Source organism: Alosa sapidissima, chromosome 12 (assembly GCF_018492685.1).
Source record: "Alosa sapidissima isolate fAloSap1 chromosome 12, fAloSap1.pri, whole genome shotgun sequence".
Taxonomy (NCBI): Eukaryota; Metazoa; Chordata; class Actinopteri; order Clupeiformes; family Clupeidae; genus Alosa; species Alosa sapidissima.
Genome location: NC_055968.1, coordinates 26,705,599 through 26,720,005, shown reverse-complemented (window position 1 = coordinate 26,720,005; position 14,407 = coordinate 26,705,599). Strand labels below are relative to the sequence as shown.

General features: G+C 41.9%; 2 protein-coding genes across 2 annotated transcripts; both read left to right on the top strand.

Moving 5' to 3' along the window:
• Positions 1 to 658: 658 nt before the first annotated feature.
• Positions 659 to 5,095, top strand: LOC121677519 (protein ANKUB1-like). The gene is made up of 6 exons (XM_042056273.1): positions 659 to 893; positions 1,213 to 1,356; positions 2,322 to 2,538; positions 3,034 to 3,148; positions 3,491 to 4,438; positions 4,756 to 5,095. The coding sequence occupies exons 1-6, from the start codon at positions 717 to 719 to the stop codon at positions 4,835 to 4,837; spliced, it is 1,683 nt and encodes a 560-aa protein (XP_041912207.1). The 5' UTR covers positions 659 to 716; the 3' UTR covers positions 4,838 to 5,095.
• A 668-nt stretch (positions 5,096 to 5,763) lies between these two features.
• commd2 (COMM domain containing 2) lies at positions 5,764 to 8,921 on the top strand. Its single transcript, XM_042056276.1, has 5 exons — positions 5,764 to 5,972; positions 6,213 to 6,290; positions 6,439 to 6,521; positions 6,694 to 6,867; positions 7,912 to 8,921. Exons 1-5 carry the CDS (start codon positions 5,906 to 5,908, stop codon positions 8,107 to 8,109), a joined length of 600 nt encoding a protein of 199 aa, XP_041912210.1. The 5' UTR covers positions 5,764 to 5,905; the 3' UTR covers positions 8,110 to 8,921.
• Positions 8,922 to 14,407: the final 5,486 nt, after the last annotated feature.

Here is a 14,407-nt window from a genome sequence, read left to right as displayed (position 1 = left end):
ATATCATTTATGGCTGAAGTCAGGTGGTCATTATTTTATGACAAATAAAATGAAACTTGAAGGCTTGACTAATGTTTAGTGAGTCTTATTTTTTTTGATCTTGGGAAGAGGAATGCGACTTTGTTTAATTTTCTGAAGTATCTCAGTACAAGATGGGTTTGGTTTTCTGAATGGGAAGAATATGCTATGATTTTTTTTTTCTTTTTTCAGTTAATTGGTTTGGAAAAGGCATGGTCAAACTCTTGCTGATTCCAAACGTTAATCTCTATTTAATGAGAAAAAGCATTTGTTTGTTTATACCCTCTCTGGCATAATACAGAATGGGCAGGTATTATAAGCAGATTTTTATTTGTGCCCCACCCTTGTTATTTCTTGGAACACTGATTTTGATCACTATACCACAAAAGCTAAACTCAGAGATTTGAACATTAGTATCCCTTCCAGATATTCCAACATGTAGAGGTGTTTGATTCTGATCAGTCAGCATTAATACTAGCCCCCCCCCCTTCTCTCTCTCTCCTCCCTCACCCTCATAACTCCCCCCAAAACCCACACACAAAGTCTCTCTCCTCAGTTCCTCACTCACCCTCTCTACCTCCTTCTACCCACACACACAGTCTCCATCTAACTGTATTATATCTTGACCACCTGAGCAAAGCACATGCACACACATACATTCACACTCACAAATTTATTCGGATCCTTGCCATAACCCCATGGATGGCTTCTCCAGAGGTTGGAAGCCTTCTCCACACCGGAGCCCAGGGCAGTGGCACAGAGGGAGGGATCGCCTCTTTCCTGCCATGTCCATCTTCATCTCTTTTGAAGGATCCTGTGAGCGCTTTCACATCTCTCACGACGAGACTGTCAGCATCATAAAACAGATGGTCAAGGTAATATTAACATTATCTGTATTGTATACTGTTCTGTTCATTTTAATAAATGCAAATTCCTATATTCATATATATTATTGAAATGGTTCTTGTGATTCTTTCTTTAATATATTGGCATTGACAAGGGCTTTGACTTTACTCTGACCGTTTTGGCTCTTTCTTTGACAGGCACTGTATATTCAACCCTTTCATGTCTTTTCAAATGTTACATTGCAAAGACAACGAGGTGTGACAAACACCAGGGGGAATCTCTGCATTATGCAGTTAATTTCCGTACATTACCACATGTTATGCACCCCCGTAAATCTCCTTTTCACAGAACTATTTCTGCATGCCACATCTGGACAACCAGCAGTGGCGCTACTTCCTGGAACTGAGTTACAGTGGCGCTGTCCTCCAGGACAGCTGGTCTCTGGCTGATGTCGGGATCTCCTCGGGCAGCACACTTCGCTGTGAGCTTAAGGTGGACTCACTATATATACAGTAATATAGGACTTTGCTTGGTTCATAATTTGGTGATTTGTCAGGGACTTATGTGTATGTCTTGTCTATGTCTGTTATGGTGTAATAATTTGATATTTCTGTAGTTTGAAGGAAAATTGTCAGAAGCATTTCAACTCAACTATTTCCCAATTCATTATCTAATCACACACACTACAGTGTACCCAGAAAGTTTTCAAATCTTCACTCTTCTACACAATCTGCACCTTTTCTGAGCGCACTTGCAGCTGCCTTTTTTCAAAACCACTTAACTCTGGTGGACAGCTGAAGAAAAATGTCAAGTGACTGGGTATATTGTAGATTTAGCCCACCCCAGGAGACACAGCGAGTCCTCGTGTGTGTCTCAGGCAGAGCCACACTGATGCTCTTTGTGTTTTTATGACCCCCAGTGAGGATTTCATTGCACTGTCTGCGAGCAGACGTAGGTTGTCTGGGGCTGGAACAGGAATGTGTCTCATGAATAGCTGGACGCTTACATTTGTGGGTCCTAACACTGAATGGCATTGACTGTAACATGAACTTCTTACTGACAGCAAATGTTTGCCAGTCAATATATCACTAGTCAATTTGATGTACTTGACTTAGTGCATAAGGATGTTCTGTTAAACATCCACAGTCTGGTTCACGATACGCAATGTGCAATTAATAGTCAGGTTTTACTTTAAATTCTTAAGAAATATTTGGTGGTCTTTTTTCCAGTGATCAATAAATCTAAAGAATATCTTCTTTTTTTTAAAAAAAAAATCTCTTCCCCACCTCTGAAGATACTGTAGGCCTATGTATAATACAATACTCTAGCAGTCTATGTATTGACTTTGCAACCTGTAGTACTTGGACTGGTCAGATGGTGGCAAACGAGTCAAACAGTTTGGTGGCTGTGAGACAAAAAGAAGCTAACTTTGTCTTGTGCCATTGCTCTAATCGCAGGAAGAGACCAAGGCCATTGTGTACGTGTATAACTCCGTGACCAGGGAGACACTGTCTCTCATGGGGACAGAGATTCACCTGAGCTCCCCCGTGTCCAGAGTGAGGTCTCTGGTGTCTGTGCGGTGCGGTCTGCCGGTCAGCGCCTTCAGACTGACCACTCAAAGTGGCACAAAGCTGTATGACTGCAACACGCTAAAAGATTATGTCACTGAAGTGGGTAAGGACGTATGTCACAGACATAACTTCAACTGGTAGGATTTGAACATACATGATTTCATGGAATGCCATTTCCCTACACATTTCCATTTTTACTTCTAGCCTTTGTTTAAAGTACAATGTATATTATCTATATAAGTTTACATACTGTAACAATGATGCCATTCTGAAGGCATGTTTCTTAGCATTTCTGTGCAATGTATGAATCTTGCTGTTCTATTTTGCGCCTTCCACAGTATTCTGTTGTATTCTTCTGGGCCTAAACATGTCACAGAATTGAAAGCTGAATCTGTACATGTACAGAAATCAAAGGAATGTTGACAAACATAATCATAAATCATGTCTTCATTAGAACTTCACGATTATGGTTGATCTAACAAACTCTACATGGTGCCCTTAATGGAGCTATCCTTAACTGTGTGTGCTGCTTACTACATGCTACTGAGGGTCTTGTAGGTGATCTGAGTGTGACTGGATTCATTTCTGTGTCCTTAAGGGTCTACTCTACGCTTAAAAGCTTGGGATGGCTGGGGAGAGTTTCTCAAAGCCTGCTTTCGAGGACACAAGCAGACAGTGCAGCGGTACCTTTCGGAGGAAAGACCGGTGCTCAGGTGTGTCAACACTCAGGTCTATGGAGTGTAGGATGCCTAGCAACAGAAGAACACAGAATCCCTAGACATATTAGTCTCTTAATCATGTTTATAATATCAAGTAAGTAATATTATTAAGTTAGACTGACTTTTCTGATGTCAGTGTCCTAAACCGGGTGGATTATCTAAGCAATGCCCCAAAAGTTTGAGTGACGTCATTCAATTATGCAAAAATAATACAAACATCAGTAGTCATAAATGCTATTGTTATTGTACAGTTTAGAGAAGATTATAGAGGTCCAGATAGGGAAATTCTGACATATAGACATTGACTGATATTCTGTCGCCTCGCCTTTTTGTCAGGTTTCAACAGCGGGTGGCGCTGTACATCGCTGCCTCTCAGGGCCATCTGGAGTTGGCCAGCTGGCTGATCGAGAGAGGGGAGCACGCAGAGCAAGCAGTGGGGGTCCACCCCTACAGAGAGTGGTGTCATGAAACTGACCACCTGGAAATCACCAAGTGCCCAATTCACGTTGCAGCAGAGACTGGCCAGCTCCTCATCCTGAAGCTTTTCGTCAGGAGCAGTGTCCTAACTCTGAGCTGTCGGGACCCCCTAGGTCGAGATCCAATACAGATAGCCCTAAAGAATAGGCATAGAAAGTGTGTAGCTCACCTCGTAACCAAGTTATGGTCAGTGATGTCTTTCCCTGACTTTGTTATACCTATGAAGATTTACATTCAAATTAAAAGTTGGATACGGAGAGTACAAAGAAAAGTTATTAATGAAGGTGTAGGTCATGGATGCATATATAGAACCAGGGTGGGGGACACAGTTCTTGTGGATGGCTTCACCCTCCCGAAGATGTCCTTTAATGTCAGCAGGGGTAACTCCACAAGGTCGTGGGCCCCAGCGACATCCTGCGTGTGTCCAGCTCTCACAACAGACAACAGCCCTTCCTGTCCACCTCATCCTCCCACCAGCTCGACGTCCCAGAATGCATCAGTGCGGCTGCCACAGCTGCATCCTCCTACCCCGAGCAACAGAGGAGAAAAGAAGCGCATCAGGAAGAAGGGAGCCACAAGAAAAGGGTCAAAGGAAATCCTAGATCCTGCAAATAGCAATCAGAGCGGGAACACATGGAAGAGCAGGGTCCCACTGCCCCCTGTTTCCAGAGACGTCAGCCCGCGGCCACTGTTTGTCTACACTTCCCCCGACTCTGCGCAACTCCTCTCTGCACCACTGGAGTCCTTCTCTCAGCACTGTGGGCGCACTACAAGGGAAAATGCTATTTATTGTTTAGCCCTTGCTAGGTGAGTCTACCTAAAGCAAGACCACTCATTTTTATTTTTTGTGATTCTGCCCCCTAAACCTTTCCACATGCACCCTGTCCACTAAAGTGTACATTTAAATGCATGCAGCACATATTCTAATACTGTAAACACAATTTAATGCCAAAATCTAATTGTAAACCATATAAGAAACACAGTTATACTGTATGACATATGATATGATATATTTTTGCTTGATGAATATTATATGCAATGTGCAGTATAGGCCTAGGCTACATTGTACACTGTTTCCCTTTTTGTCTGTCTACTTTGCCTGAGAAGCTTTTGTTGTACTGCAGTGCCTTTACAGAAAAGCCATGGCTTCAGCAGTTGAGTGTGGCTCGCAGCCTGGCCAGGAGAAGCATGCACAAAGTCTTGTAACAACAACATCAAACATGCACAGTGCTCCATTCACTGAGCACTGCTGATGAAACAATGGACCATGATGATGACTCATCGAGTTGAAAGCTAATTTTGATGTTGCGGAAGCTGACAGAAGAAAGGGCAGGTCAAGCCATTGTACAAGATATACAGGTGTATTGAGCACATGCATTTGTCTAATGTGATCAATGTGTTTTCCATTAGGACATGCAGTGTTCTGTTCAGAAACTATGTGGTTTTGGTTGCCCTATGCAATGATTAATGTGTCAAGATAATAATAACAATTCATTGAACTTACAAGTGCAAATGTTTGCATGATGTAAAAAATAAATAAAATGAATATAAGAAACACATGCTTTATTTTGATTAAGGTCCTTATTTCCATGGAAACTCTAAATGCATTTGTTTTTAAGACTTTCATTATGCTGACATTGGGGGATCAACCAAATGTGAAGCTACTACAGTACTGATCTGTAATATTATTTACAGCAGATGCAGATTGTAGCCCAATAAAACAGCACCTGTTCTGTGCAAATAAAAAATGTGAGTTTCTGAGGTCTGCACAGAGCTGCATACAACACAATGAAACTACCTAAAATCAATAAAGCCTACAGTTCATTTCATTGTAGGCAACTGACCTTCGTGACTGGTATCTGTTCAGTAATCTGGGGCCTCCAGACACCAGAGGTCAGGAATGTTGTTATGCCCTAGGCCTAGGGCGTTATCACTATGTATATACAGGCAAATGGAAATTATGACTAATATTGCCTCTAATGATGAATGCCAGAGACAGGAATTTTCTCATAACTACTGCATTACAGTATGTGTAGGTGAGATTACAGTAGACCCTGCATCAATTTTGACACTAGATGGCACTAGAGAAGTTAAACTGAAACAGGAACCAATTTCCTGCGGGTCCGAGGTTTACATCGGAGCGCTTTAGGAAGTAAACGTTTGATCATGTGACACTTTCAGCTATCAAGAAGTTAGTGTCCACCTTTATAGTTTGTTACTTCAATTAACTTACATTTACGTTTATGCACCTGTATTTTCAGTTATCGATCGATAATGTTGCTGGTATTATCTGAAGAACATAAAGAGCATTTAGGATTTCTACACGAAGTAGACTCATCAGGTAAGCTAATGAATGATTTCTGTTTACAGCTAGCTTAATTTACTTACTTGCAATGGTAATTTGCATTTCACTATATTCTTTATAGTCTTGACAATATGCAGCGTACATTATACGATTTCTTTCAGTCGTAGTATATTGGCCTTAATGTTCGAGATGGATGTCAGCTATCTCTACGTCGTTAGCGCTACAATGTAATTCAGAATGTCCTCGAATGACACTTTTGTCTCATGATGTTTTCAGTTGTTGGTGAATTTGGACGAATAGCTGTTGAGTTCCTCAGAAAAGGATCAAATCCTAAAATATACGAGGGCGCAGCAAGTAAGGAGCCTGTTTGCACATGACATTACTAACCACCTTTTTAGAATTGTATGATGCAAATTGATGTTATGATGAATTGCATAACCTAATGTTGGCTAATGTGACATGCACGACATGCATCTGAAGTGTTCTCATTTCTCTGTTATAGGGAAACTGAATGTGTCCGCTGAGACGGTTCAACATGGAGTGGAGGGATTGGTGTACCTTCTAACTGAAAGCTCTAAACTGATGGTAAATGTTCTACAGAAATACTGATAGAAACAGTAGAGTAGGCTAGGTCAATAAACCCTTATGATAATGATATCCAGCATTTTAAAATCAAATTGATAAAGTTTAACTTGATTTGCTCATGTAAACCACTGATATGTGTCTAATTCATAACTACAATGTAACTGTTCTGTAGATTTCAGAGTTGGATTTCCAGGATTCTGTGTTGGTACTGGGCTTTTCCGAGGAACTAAACAAGCTTTTACTACAACTGTATCTGGACAACAGGAAGGAAATCCGGCATATTTTGAGTCAACTTGCTCTAGCTCTGCCCCACTATCACAATCTGGAATGGCGCCTGGATGTGCAGGTGGGTCATTCCACGTCAGTTCAACCAGGGCCCACGCACTTAGGTCTCAAAAAATTCTGAAAAAATTACCAGGTGTACCTATGTTACCCAGGAAACACACTGTAAAATTACTCTTATGTAAGATCAATACTTTCCAAAATACAGCCAGTTTTACAGGGGGGGGGGGGGGGGGGTACATCAAATTTTGCATGCTGGTACATAAATAGGAATAGTATGTAGCAAAATGGTCACATTTGGTCTGGATAATCCTGCATGGTCATAGCTGTCCCTCAAAGTTGATACAAATTTTATTGGAGTTTTTGGCTGGGCTCTTCAGAAGACATATTTGTACTCAACATAGGCTCTTGATTTATTTTCCTTACTGAGATAAGTAGAAACACTCTCACAAAAAACAATGAACAGAAAATAAATTCCTTCAGGGTCTGAACAGCAGATCTTACAAGTCTAAAACATCATTTTTGGTTCTCATTTTCAGAGCACCCAAACACCTTGTGGGAATATACAACAATTTTTTTTATATTTTTTCTTTATTCTCCATGATCCCTTCTTTTTAAAAACACCAATTTGACTTGTCTTATGCAAATCTTTCTTTTTTATTTTCCACCCTGAACATGGGCAAAATGCCCCATTGACATCAGTATGTTTTATATAGAGTTACCACAGTGCCACCTGTGGTTGTATAGAGTAACCTGTGGTAGCTCTATACAAAACATATTGATCTCAATAGATGTGCAGGTACTACTGAGCTGGTTTGCCTGCATGGATAATAATGGGAAAACATAAATGACTTTTCAGGAAAAAATGAGAGAAAAAGCATTCAGGGATAGAATTTACTTTCCGTTTGTGCTGCTTATATTGAGACCTGTGAACAGGAAGACTAGCCTCTCATTGAAAATTGTTCACTGCACTACAGTTGGACGATGATGTTGTATGCTACTGATGGTTGATGAATGTTATTTGTATGTAATTTATATGCTTTTTGGTGTGTGGCTGTGTGTGGATCTGTGTTGCTGCTTACTCTCTCCCTCTGTCGGTGTGTCCCAGCTGGCCAGTCGAACACTGCGACAGCAGGTGAAGCCCACAGTCACTCTGAAGCTGCACCTGGACAACAGTGGGAAACAGAGTGCCCGTGTGCTTCAAACAGACCCAGCCACACTTCTGCACCTCATAACCGAGCTGGAGCGAGCGCTTGCCGAGGCAAAGACCAACCACTGCCGCCGCATCATGCGTAACATCAAATAGACTACATCATTGCTGGAGAGTGCTCCTGCCTGATCTGGTCACAAGGGGGCGTGGATGATCCTCCACCCCCATGTCTGGACAGGGGAGGCAGGGAAGATTGGCAGCTTTCAAGAGGCACTTGCATTAACACCACTGAACTACACTACATTGTAGAACAGTTTTTTTAAAAAAAGATTCTTTTCCATTTTGTTGTCCTTGAAATGTTTTGTACTCATTCCACTGATCATCTTTGTAGAAGATGCCAAGTCATGTGCTCAAATAATACTTTAGAAGTTAAAAAGTGGTCTTATGTTTGTAAGGGCATTAGTCCAATATTGTGCACAGCTTTATTTTGGTCAGCCTTCCCCATTGCCTCCATTATTGCTTGTATTCTGGAAATTAAGTGTTTGGCTTCTGTGTAATCATTCACACGATGCTGTGTTGCAGATGTCCTTCATGTTTTTATGCCTTACAGGAATATTGAGTCATATGTTAAGTTTATTAAGTCATTCATTTACTAATACAGCTGACTCCTTTCTTTAGGGATCTGATTTCCAAGCGCAGTTGTGTTCAGGACCAGATTAGCAGGAAGTGTGTGGGTGGCTTGTGGAGGAGTTAAGATATAGCACTGTGTGATAACTCGAGTCTGTGTGTTGTCAGCCGGTCATAGGTAAGAGGTTGATCAACATAATGTTTCTTGCGCCTATTTACATGGTGTATGTCTGAATACAAGGCATTTGGTATGACAAATTTTGCTAGAAATATGGACAGATCATGGATTTTACTTCATAGAATGATACCCTTTATGAATAAAGATAAAATGCCTGAGTGTATTTCTGCTTTGTTTTTTTTTTGTACAATTCTGGGCCATAAATTAATGTCACATTTTATTCCATCTTCATCTCTTTTTTATTTTTCACTGATGTCCAAAAGTCATTGAGTGGTCAATCACCCTCTAACCTGAGAAACAAAAGTGTTTTTTTTTTGTCTGGCTAATAATTAAACCTCACTGCCCTGACTGGCCCTCAACCATGAGTGAAAACGCTGACTTATCTTTGGCCATTCAGTTTAGTCTTCATCGCTTCACACTTTTATCACGAAACCACTTTCGCTCCTCACATGAACTGAAAGCAAAGGCACCTGCAAGGTGACAAATACGTGCAGCTCTGCCATGTTTGGCTGAAGTAAAAAAAATCTGAGGACCTGTTTGCCTAAGATGCTTTGTTACAAACTGGAGGGAACCTGTCTCCTGTGGTTTTCAACAAGTTAGGCCTGATCCTCTGAAAGATAACCTATCACTAAGCAGAGGTTCACTGTATAGAGGGTGTTATTCTAACCTAAATAATCAGATGGATGAAATTAATATCCCATATCCTTACCCCACTGAATGGATGCCCAGTGAGATGGCAGTGGAACAGCACAGGTGTCCCCTGTACATCTGAGCTTACTGCCTCCATCGGCTTTTTCTAAGGATACAACTCCTTTATTACTGCTCCACAAGAGCAAATGCTGTCCTCGGCCTGTGGGAAAATGGCAGTTGTGCAATGGTCCATCACCACAGAGCTTTTGACCAATTACATACAGTCCTACCGACCTACCGTCTACCTGTTAAAAAAAACTAAACAGGCTGCTTTTGCTTTGTATCCGTCTCAGTGTCTTCATACAGTTCATACACTTGTCTGGTTTTGTGTTTACATTACCCAGAGTTCTGCTAAGGCTCTAGGAGAGCTGTAGGATCAGGCAGGACAGGGCCTAAGGGGAGTTGCCCTTTGGGTTACCAGGGTGAGAAACAGGTGGGTGTCTTATGGTGGTTAGGGTGAACGGGTGGTGGGGTGCTAAAGTTCACGACGGGCATCAACACCACTCTTGCTTGTGTCAACTGTTCCAAGGAACAGATGCACTTATTCTGTGGACATAGAAAGGGGCACTAGGAAAGTCCCTACAGGCGTCCATTTGTAACATTGTGGTCTCGCAACATGCTTTGACTTAAAGCAACTTAAAGATGAGGTGCAAAGGAAAAAATCATGAAGTAATGCATTAAGATGCATTAAGAATAGAATAAATTAAGTGTTGTATTAGTGTTGCACTAATGTTCTTACTTGTCCTGGAGCAGAAGTCACACATCCATTACAAGTCTTTAAAGGGTATTTTATCATCCATTATGCCTCCGATGAGGTGTCATAAAACTGAGACAAAAGGCAGCCAGTGGGGCAGTGGGGAGACTCTGTGTGTGGGTGTGGATCTGTGTGGGTGGTGGGTGTATGCGGGTGTAGCCTAATGTGAATGTGTGTGTGGGGGTGTTGGCTGGAGGAGGATGGCCTGAGAAATGATGGCCAGAGACCTCACACAGATTCCAGACCTGTAAGTCCAGCCTGCTTTTGCATTGTGGGCCAAAGAATAGAGTATGTAATGGCATGGGGAATGATAGAGTTGCACGCGCTGCTCCTTAGCATTTGACATCAGCAAGGACAGCTGTGTCTTTGATGTGGCCAGCAATCACATGAATAGCTGAGATTAATTTTGTCTGTAGACTTGAATGGATTTCTGTGTTCTGGTGAGGCAATGGGCTCTGGGTCCATGTATGATAAATGGAAGACACATTTATGTTTATTTTCACAGTTTTCAGTATATTCAGTGTAGCCTACTGTATTTCAGAGTAGCCTAGGCTATGCATTTGTCATGAAATAAAAGAATTAAGACGTGAAGAATAATTGTTCAGTCAGTGAGAATGAGATAACCCACTTGTTAGGCCTCTTCTGAAACCTTGGGCAAAGGTTTAATAAAAACGCTCATGAATTGTATGTCATTATTTTGTCTCATTACAGCAAGTTGGTAGGTGGTCTTGTTTTCATTAGTGTGTCTACATTAGACTAATTTGAAACAATTTGTGGTGACTGATATTGGAAACGATGAGGTGATAAAATTAAGGCTGTTCAAGTAGTAATAAACGCACGTCTGCGAAAGATGTTTGAATTTGGCTAACATTACGTTTTGATGTTTTGCAGCTGCTCTGTACAAAAATTACTATAAACACGGTAATGGGCGCGGTCTGTGATTCATATGCCTATATATGGTCAAATTAATAAGGCTACATCATTACGCTTATGCAAGGAAAATAGCATGGGTTAATCTCTGAATAACTAATGAGTTATTGTTACTTTTCACACACATTATTAAGTGACAAGCATTCAATCATGCAATAAATGGCCTAATCAAATCTGTGTGAATAATACCAACGCTGTGAAAGTTGATCTGTTTGCGGCCTACACCCTCGCCACTTCTTCGTGCCGATTTTTTTAAAACTAAAATGTGCAGACTGCCTACCTATCTGTTTAAGATCTATCTGTTTAAATCTCAGTGGGAAAGAAAATCTGGACTGCCCATAATACCGCCCATAATAGCCTACAAACTACGGCATTTTAAAAGTTCTGAATTTAGTTGTTTCTTATATTGTTTACTATTTCCAACTTCCAAAACGTATTACAGTGATTTGCGTTTCTTCTGTTGTCTATGTTTGTTTTCTTGGGGTGTAGGTTTGTTTTGTGGTCGTGAAATTGTTGGCTAATACCTCCAGGCGTCCGGGCCAATGAATAATTCATGAGCAACTGCTGACACAGGCGCCGTGAAAAGTTGAGTTTACAAACTTTGGGACGGCAGTGTTAGTGGCAGTAGAAGATCTATCTAGGAAAGTCACTGGCGTCTACCGAAATCTGTGTTCTGATATTTTCTCATGAAGAGAACACATTTAGTGTTCTCTTGTTCGCTTGGTGGAATTTATTCTGATGTAACTTTTCAGGCAAGTCGTAGGGTGGATAGCTCAGCGTAGGCTATACATTTTCTTTTGGAACAAAAACTACAGAAGAAAGTTTTGGGCTGTCGAAGGTGTTCCTGTAGTCTGATAAGCTTTTTTATCTTTAACATTTTCACAACTTCGAATCAAGCAAAATGAGCAACAACCCTCTGCAACCCATGCCAGGGCACCAAGTTATCCATGTAGCGAAGGACTCTGACACGGACCTGGAAGCGCTTTTTAACTCGGTTATGAACCCGAGACCCAGTTCTTGGAGGAAGAAAGTTTTACCCGAGTCGTTTTTCAAGGAGCCTGACTCGGGATCCCATTCCCGACAGTCCAGTACTGACTCGGGAAGCCACCCACCCAGACTAATAGAGCAACAACACGCACATGCACGGTCAAAATCCTTACCAGCGTCTTTCCAGCTTGGAGTCGGGGGCAGCTCAACGCCAAGCCCGGCACATCATGCGCACATCCGGCACCAGTCTTTCGATGTTGCCGAGGAGCTACCACTGCCCCCGGGGTGGGAGATGGCTCTCACGTCCAACGGCCAAAAGTATTTTCTCAAGTAAGTAACACACAATTTCAATCTAAGTGGAAGAAGAACAACACTTTTCTCATATGTATTTAAGAAAATATTGATCCATTTTTATTTAAAATAAAAGAGTGTCATTAGACTTCCACCGGCCACCCACTGATAGCAGTTGGAGAGCTGTACACCTTTAGAGATGTATTCATAACTTATATATGTAAACTTATAAATGGACAATAGTTTCAGATTACACAATGATAAATCACAACCCCTTTTAGTGTCCTGTCTATGCAGTGCGTAATTGAGTCCTTGAAAAAGCCTAGGCTATTAGACTTTTTTTGCCTTTGTTTTCCCTTGTAAGCTACAGCCCCCTTGCCTTCCCTTTGCCTATACCACTTTAATATAAGTCATTCACCTGAACAGGAGGCCTACCTGTCTGTACTTGTATTGTATTAGTGCCCCCCCCCCCCCCCCCTACACACACACAGTTGAACTTGTTTTCCAGTGCCCATCTATCATGGTGTTGGTATCAATTACAGTTGCATTCTTTTATATGCCCATGTTTAAAGTCTTCACTTCAGCAAGACATTCCTCAGGATAGATTATTTCACAAACAAGTGGACTAAAATTTGAGATTGCTGTGTTTCTGTAATGAATGTTCTCAGTAGTTCAGGGACTTTTTGCCTCCCCCCCTCAGAAATGAGGCTGCATTAAGCTCAGCTTTGTTCACCAGCTACGTTCTCTGCTAAAGCCATCTAGGGTTTCAGGCTTGAAGTTATCATCAGTGTCCATTCAGGGAGATAAAAAGATTCCCTCCAGATACCTTAGCAGCGAGCTCTCAGTTCTGGTGTTGACCTCTGCTCAGTTGAGTTTAAGCCAATGTACTCGAAGTCTAACAGGAAATGACAGTATCTGGGCGTGGATCTGAGTAGAAGTCCCCATACCGGCTAAGTATCATTGTCTATGCAAACACACACACACATACATGTGCACCCACCACACACACACACACACACACACACACCTTTCACACACCTAGCCTGTGATTAAGGTTCCCGGTCACCTTGATAAGAAGGTGTTAAACCCCTATCTTCAGCAAGGGGCAGTATCTCTGAATATCTTTATCCTGGAGCTGTCAGGAGTCTGTCTCAATGCAAATGAGTGTTTTGACTCGACTCTCTTTTCAGAAAGAGATGGCTAAGCAAATCTATTCCCTGGGCACACAATAGTTATCTGATTGAGTGGCGAGATGAGCTGTTGCGGAGGCTGCGTCTGGCCCAGTGGGGTGTCCTCTAAAGAGGGGACGGTAATTTAATAGTGGCCTGAGAACCTCCACTTTTGAGTTGCGCTCCCTCAGGAAAAGTCTCGTGGAAAGAATAATTGAGAGAATAGTAACAGTGAATGGGTTGACTTATTCGGTCAATACTTATTAAGCCTCTTAGTATAGTATAGTGTATATATACTCTTTTGATCCCGTGAGGGAAATTTGGTCTCTGCATTTATCCCAATCCGTGAATTAGTGAAACACACACAGCACACAGTGTACACACAGTGAGGTGAAGCACACACTAATCCCGGCGCAGTGAGCTGCCTGCATCAACAGCGGCGCTCGGGGAGCAGTGAGGGGTTCGGTGCCTTGCTCAAGGGCACTTCAGCCGTGCCTACTGGTCGGGGTTCAAACCGGCAACCCTCCGGTTACAGGGCCGAAGTGCTAACCAGTAGGCCACGGCTGCGCACGGCTTCATTGTGGTCTGTCAAACAGAGTGGTTAAAAACTATTTTTTCTGGTATTTACTTCTGGTAGGATCTTGCAAACTGTTTAGCAGATCGTAAAGGACTTTATAACAAGTCCATAAGATAATGGAAACTTATTAGAACAAACTGACAGACTGCAGTGAGAAGGAATGTTGTTTCGAAACAGAGACAGAGCCGGTGTTATCTGTTGCTGCAGCCTATTTTTTGTCACTGAGCTCATGTTACTCAAAGGCAAGCCAT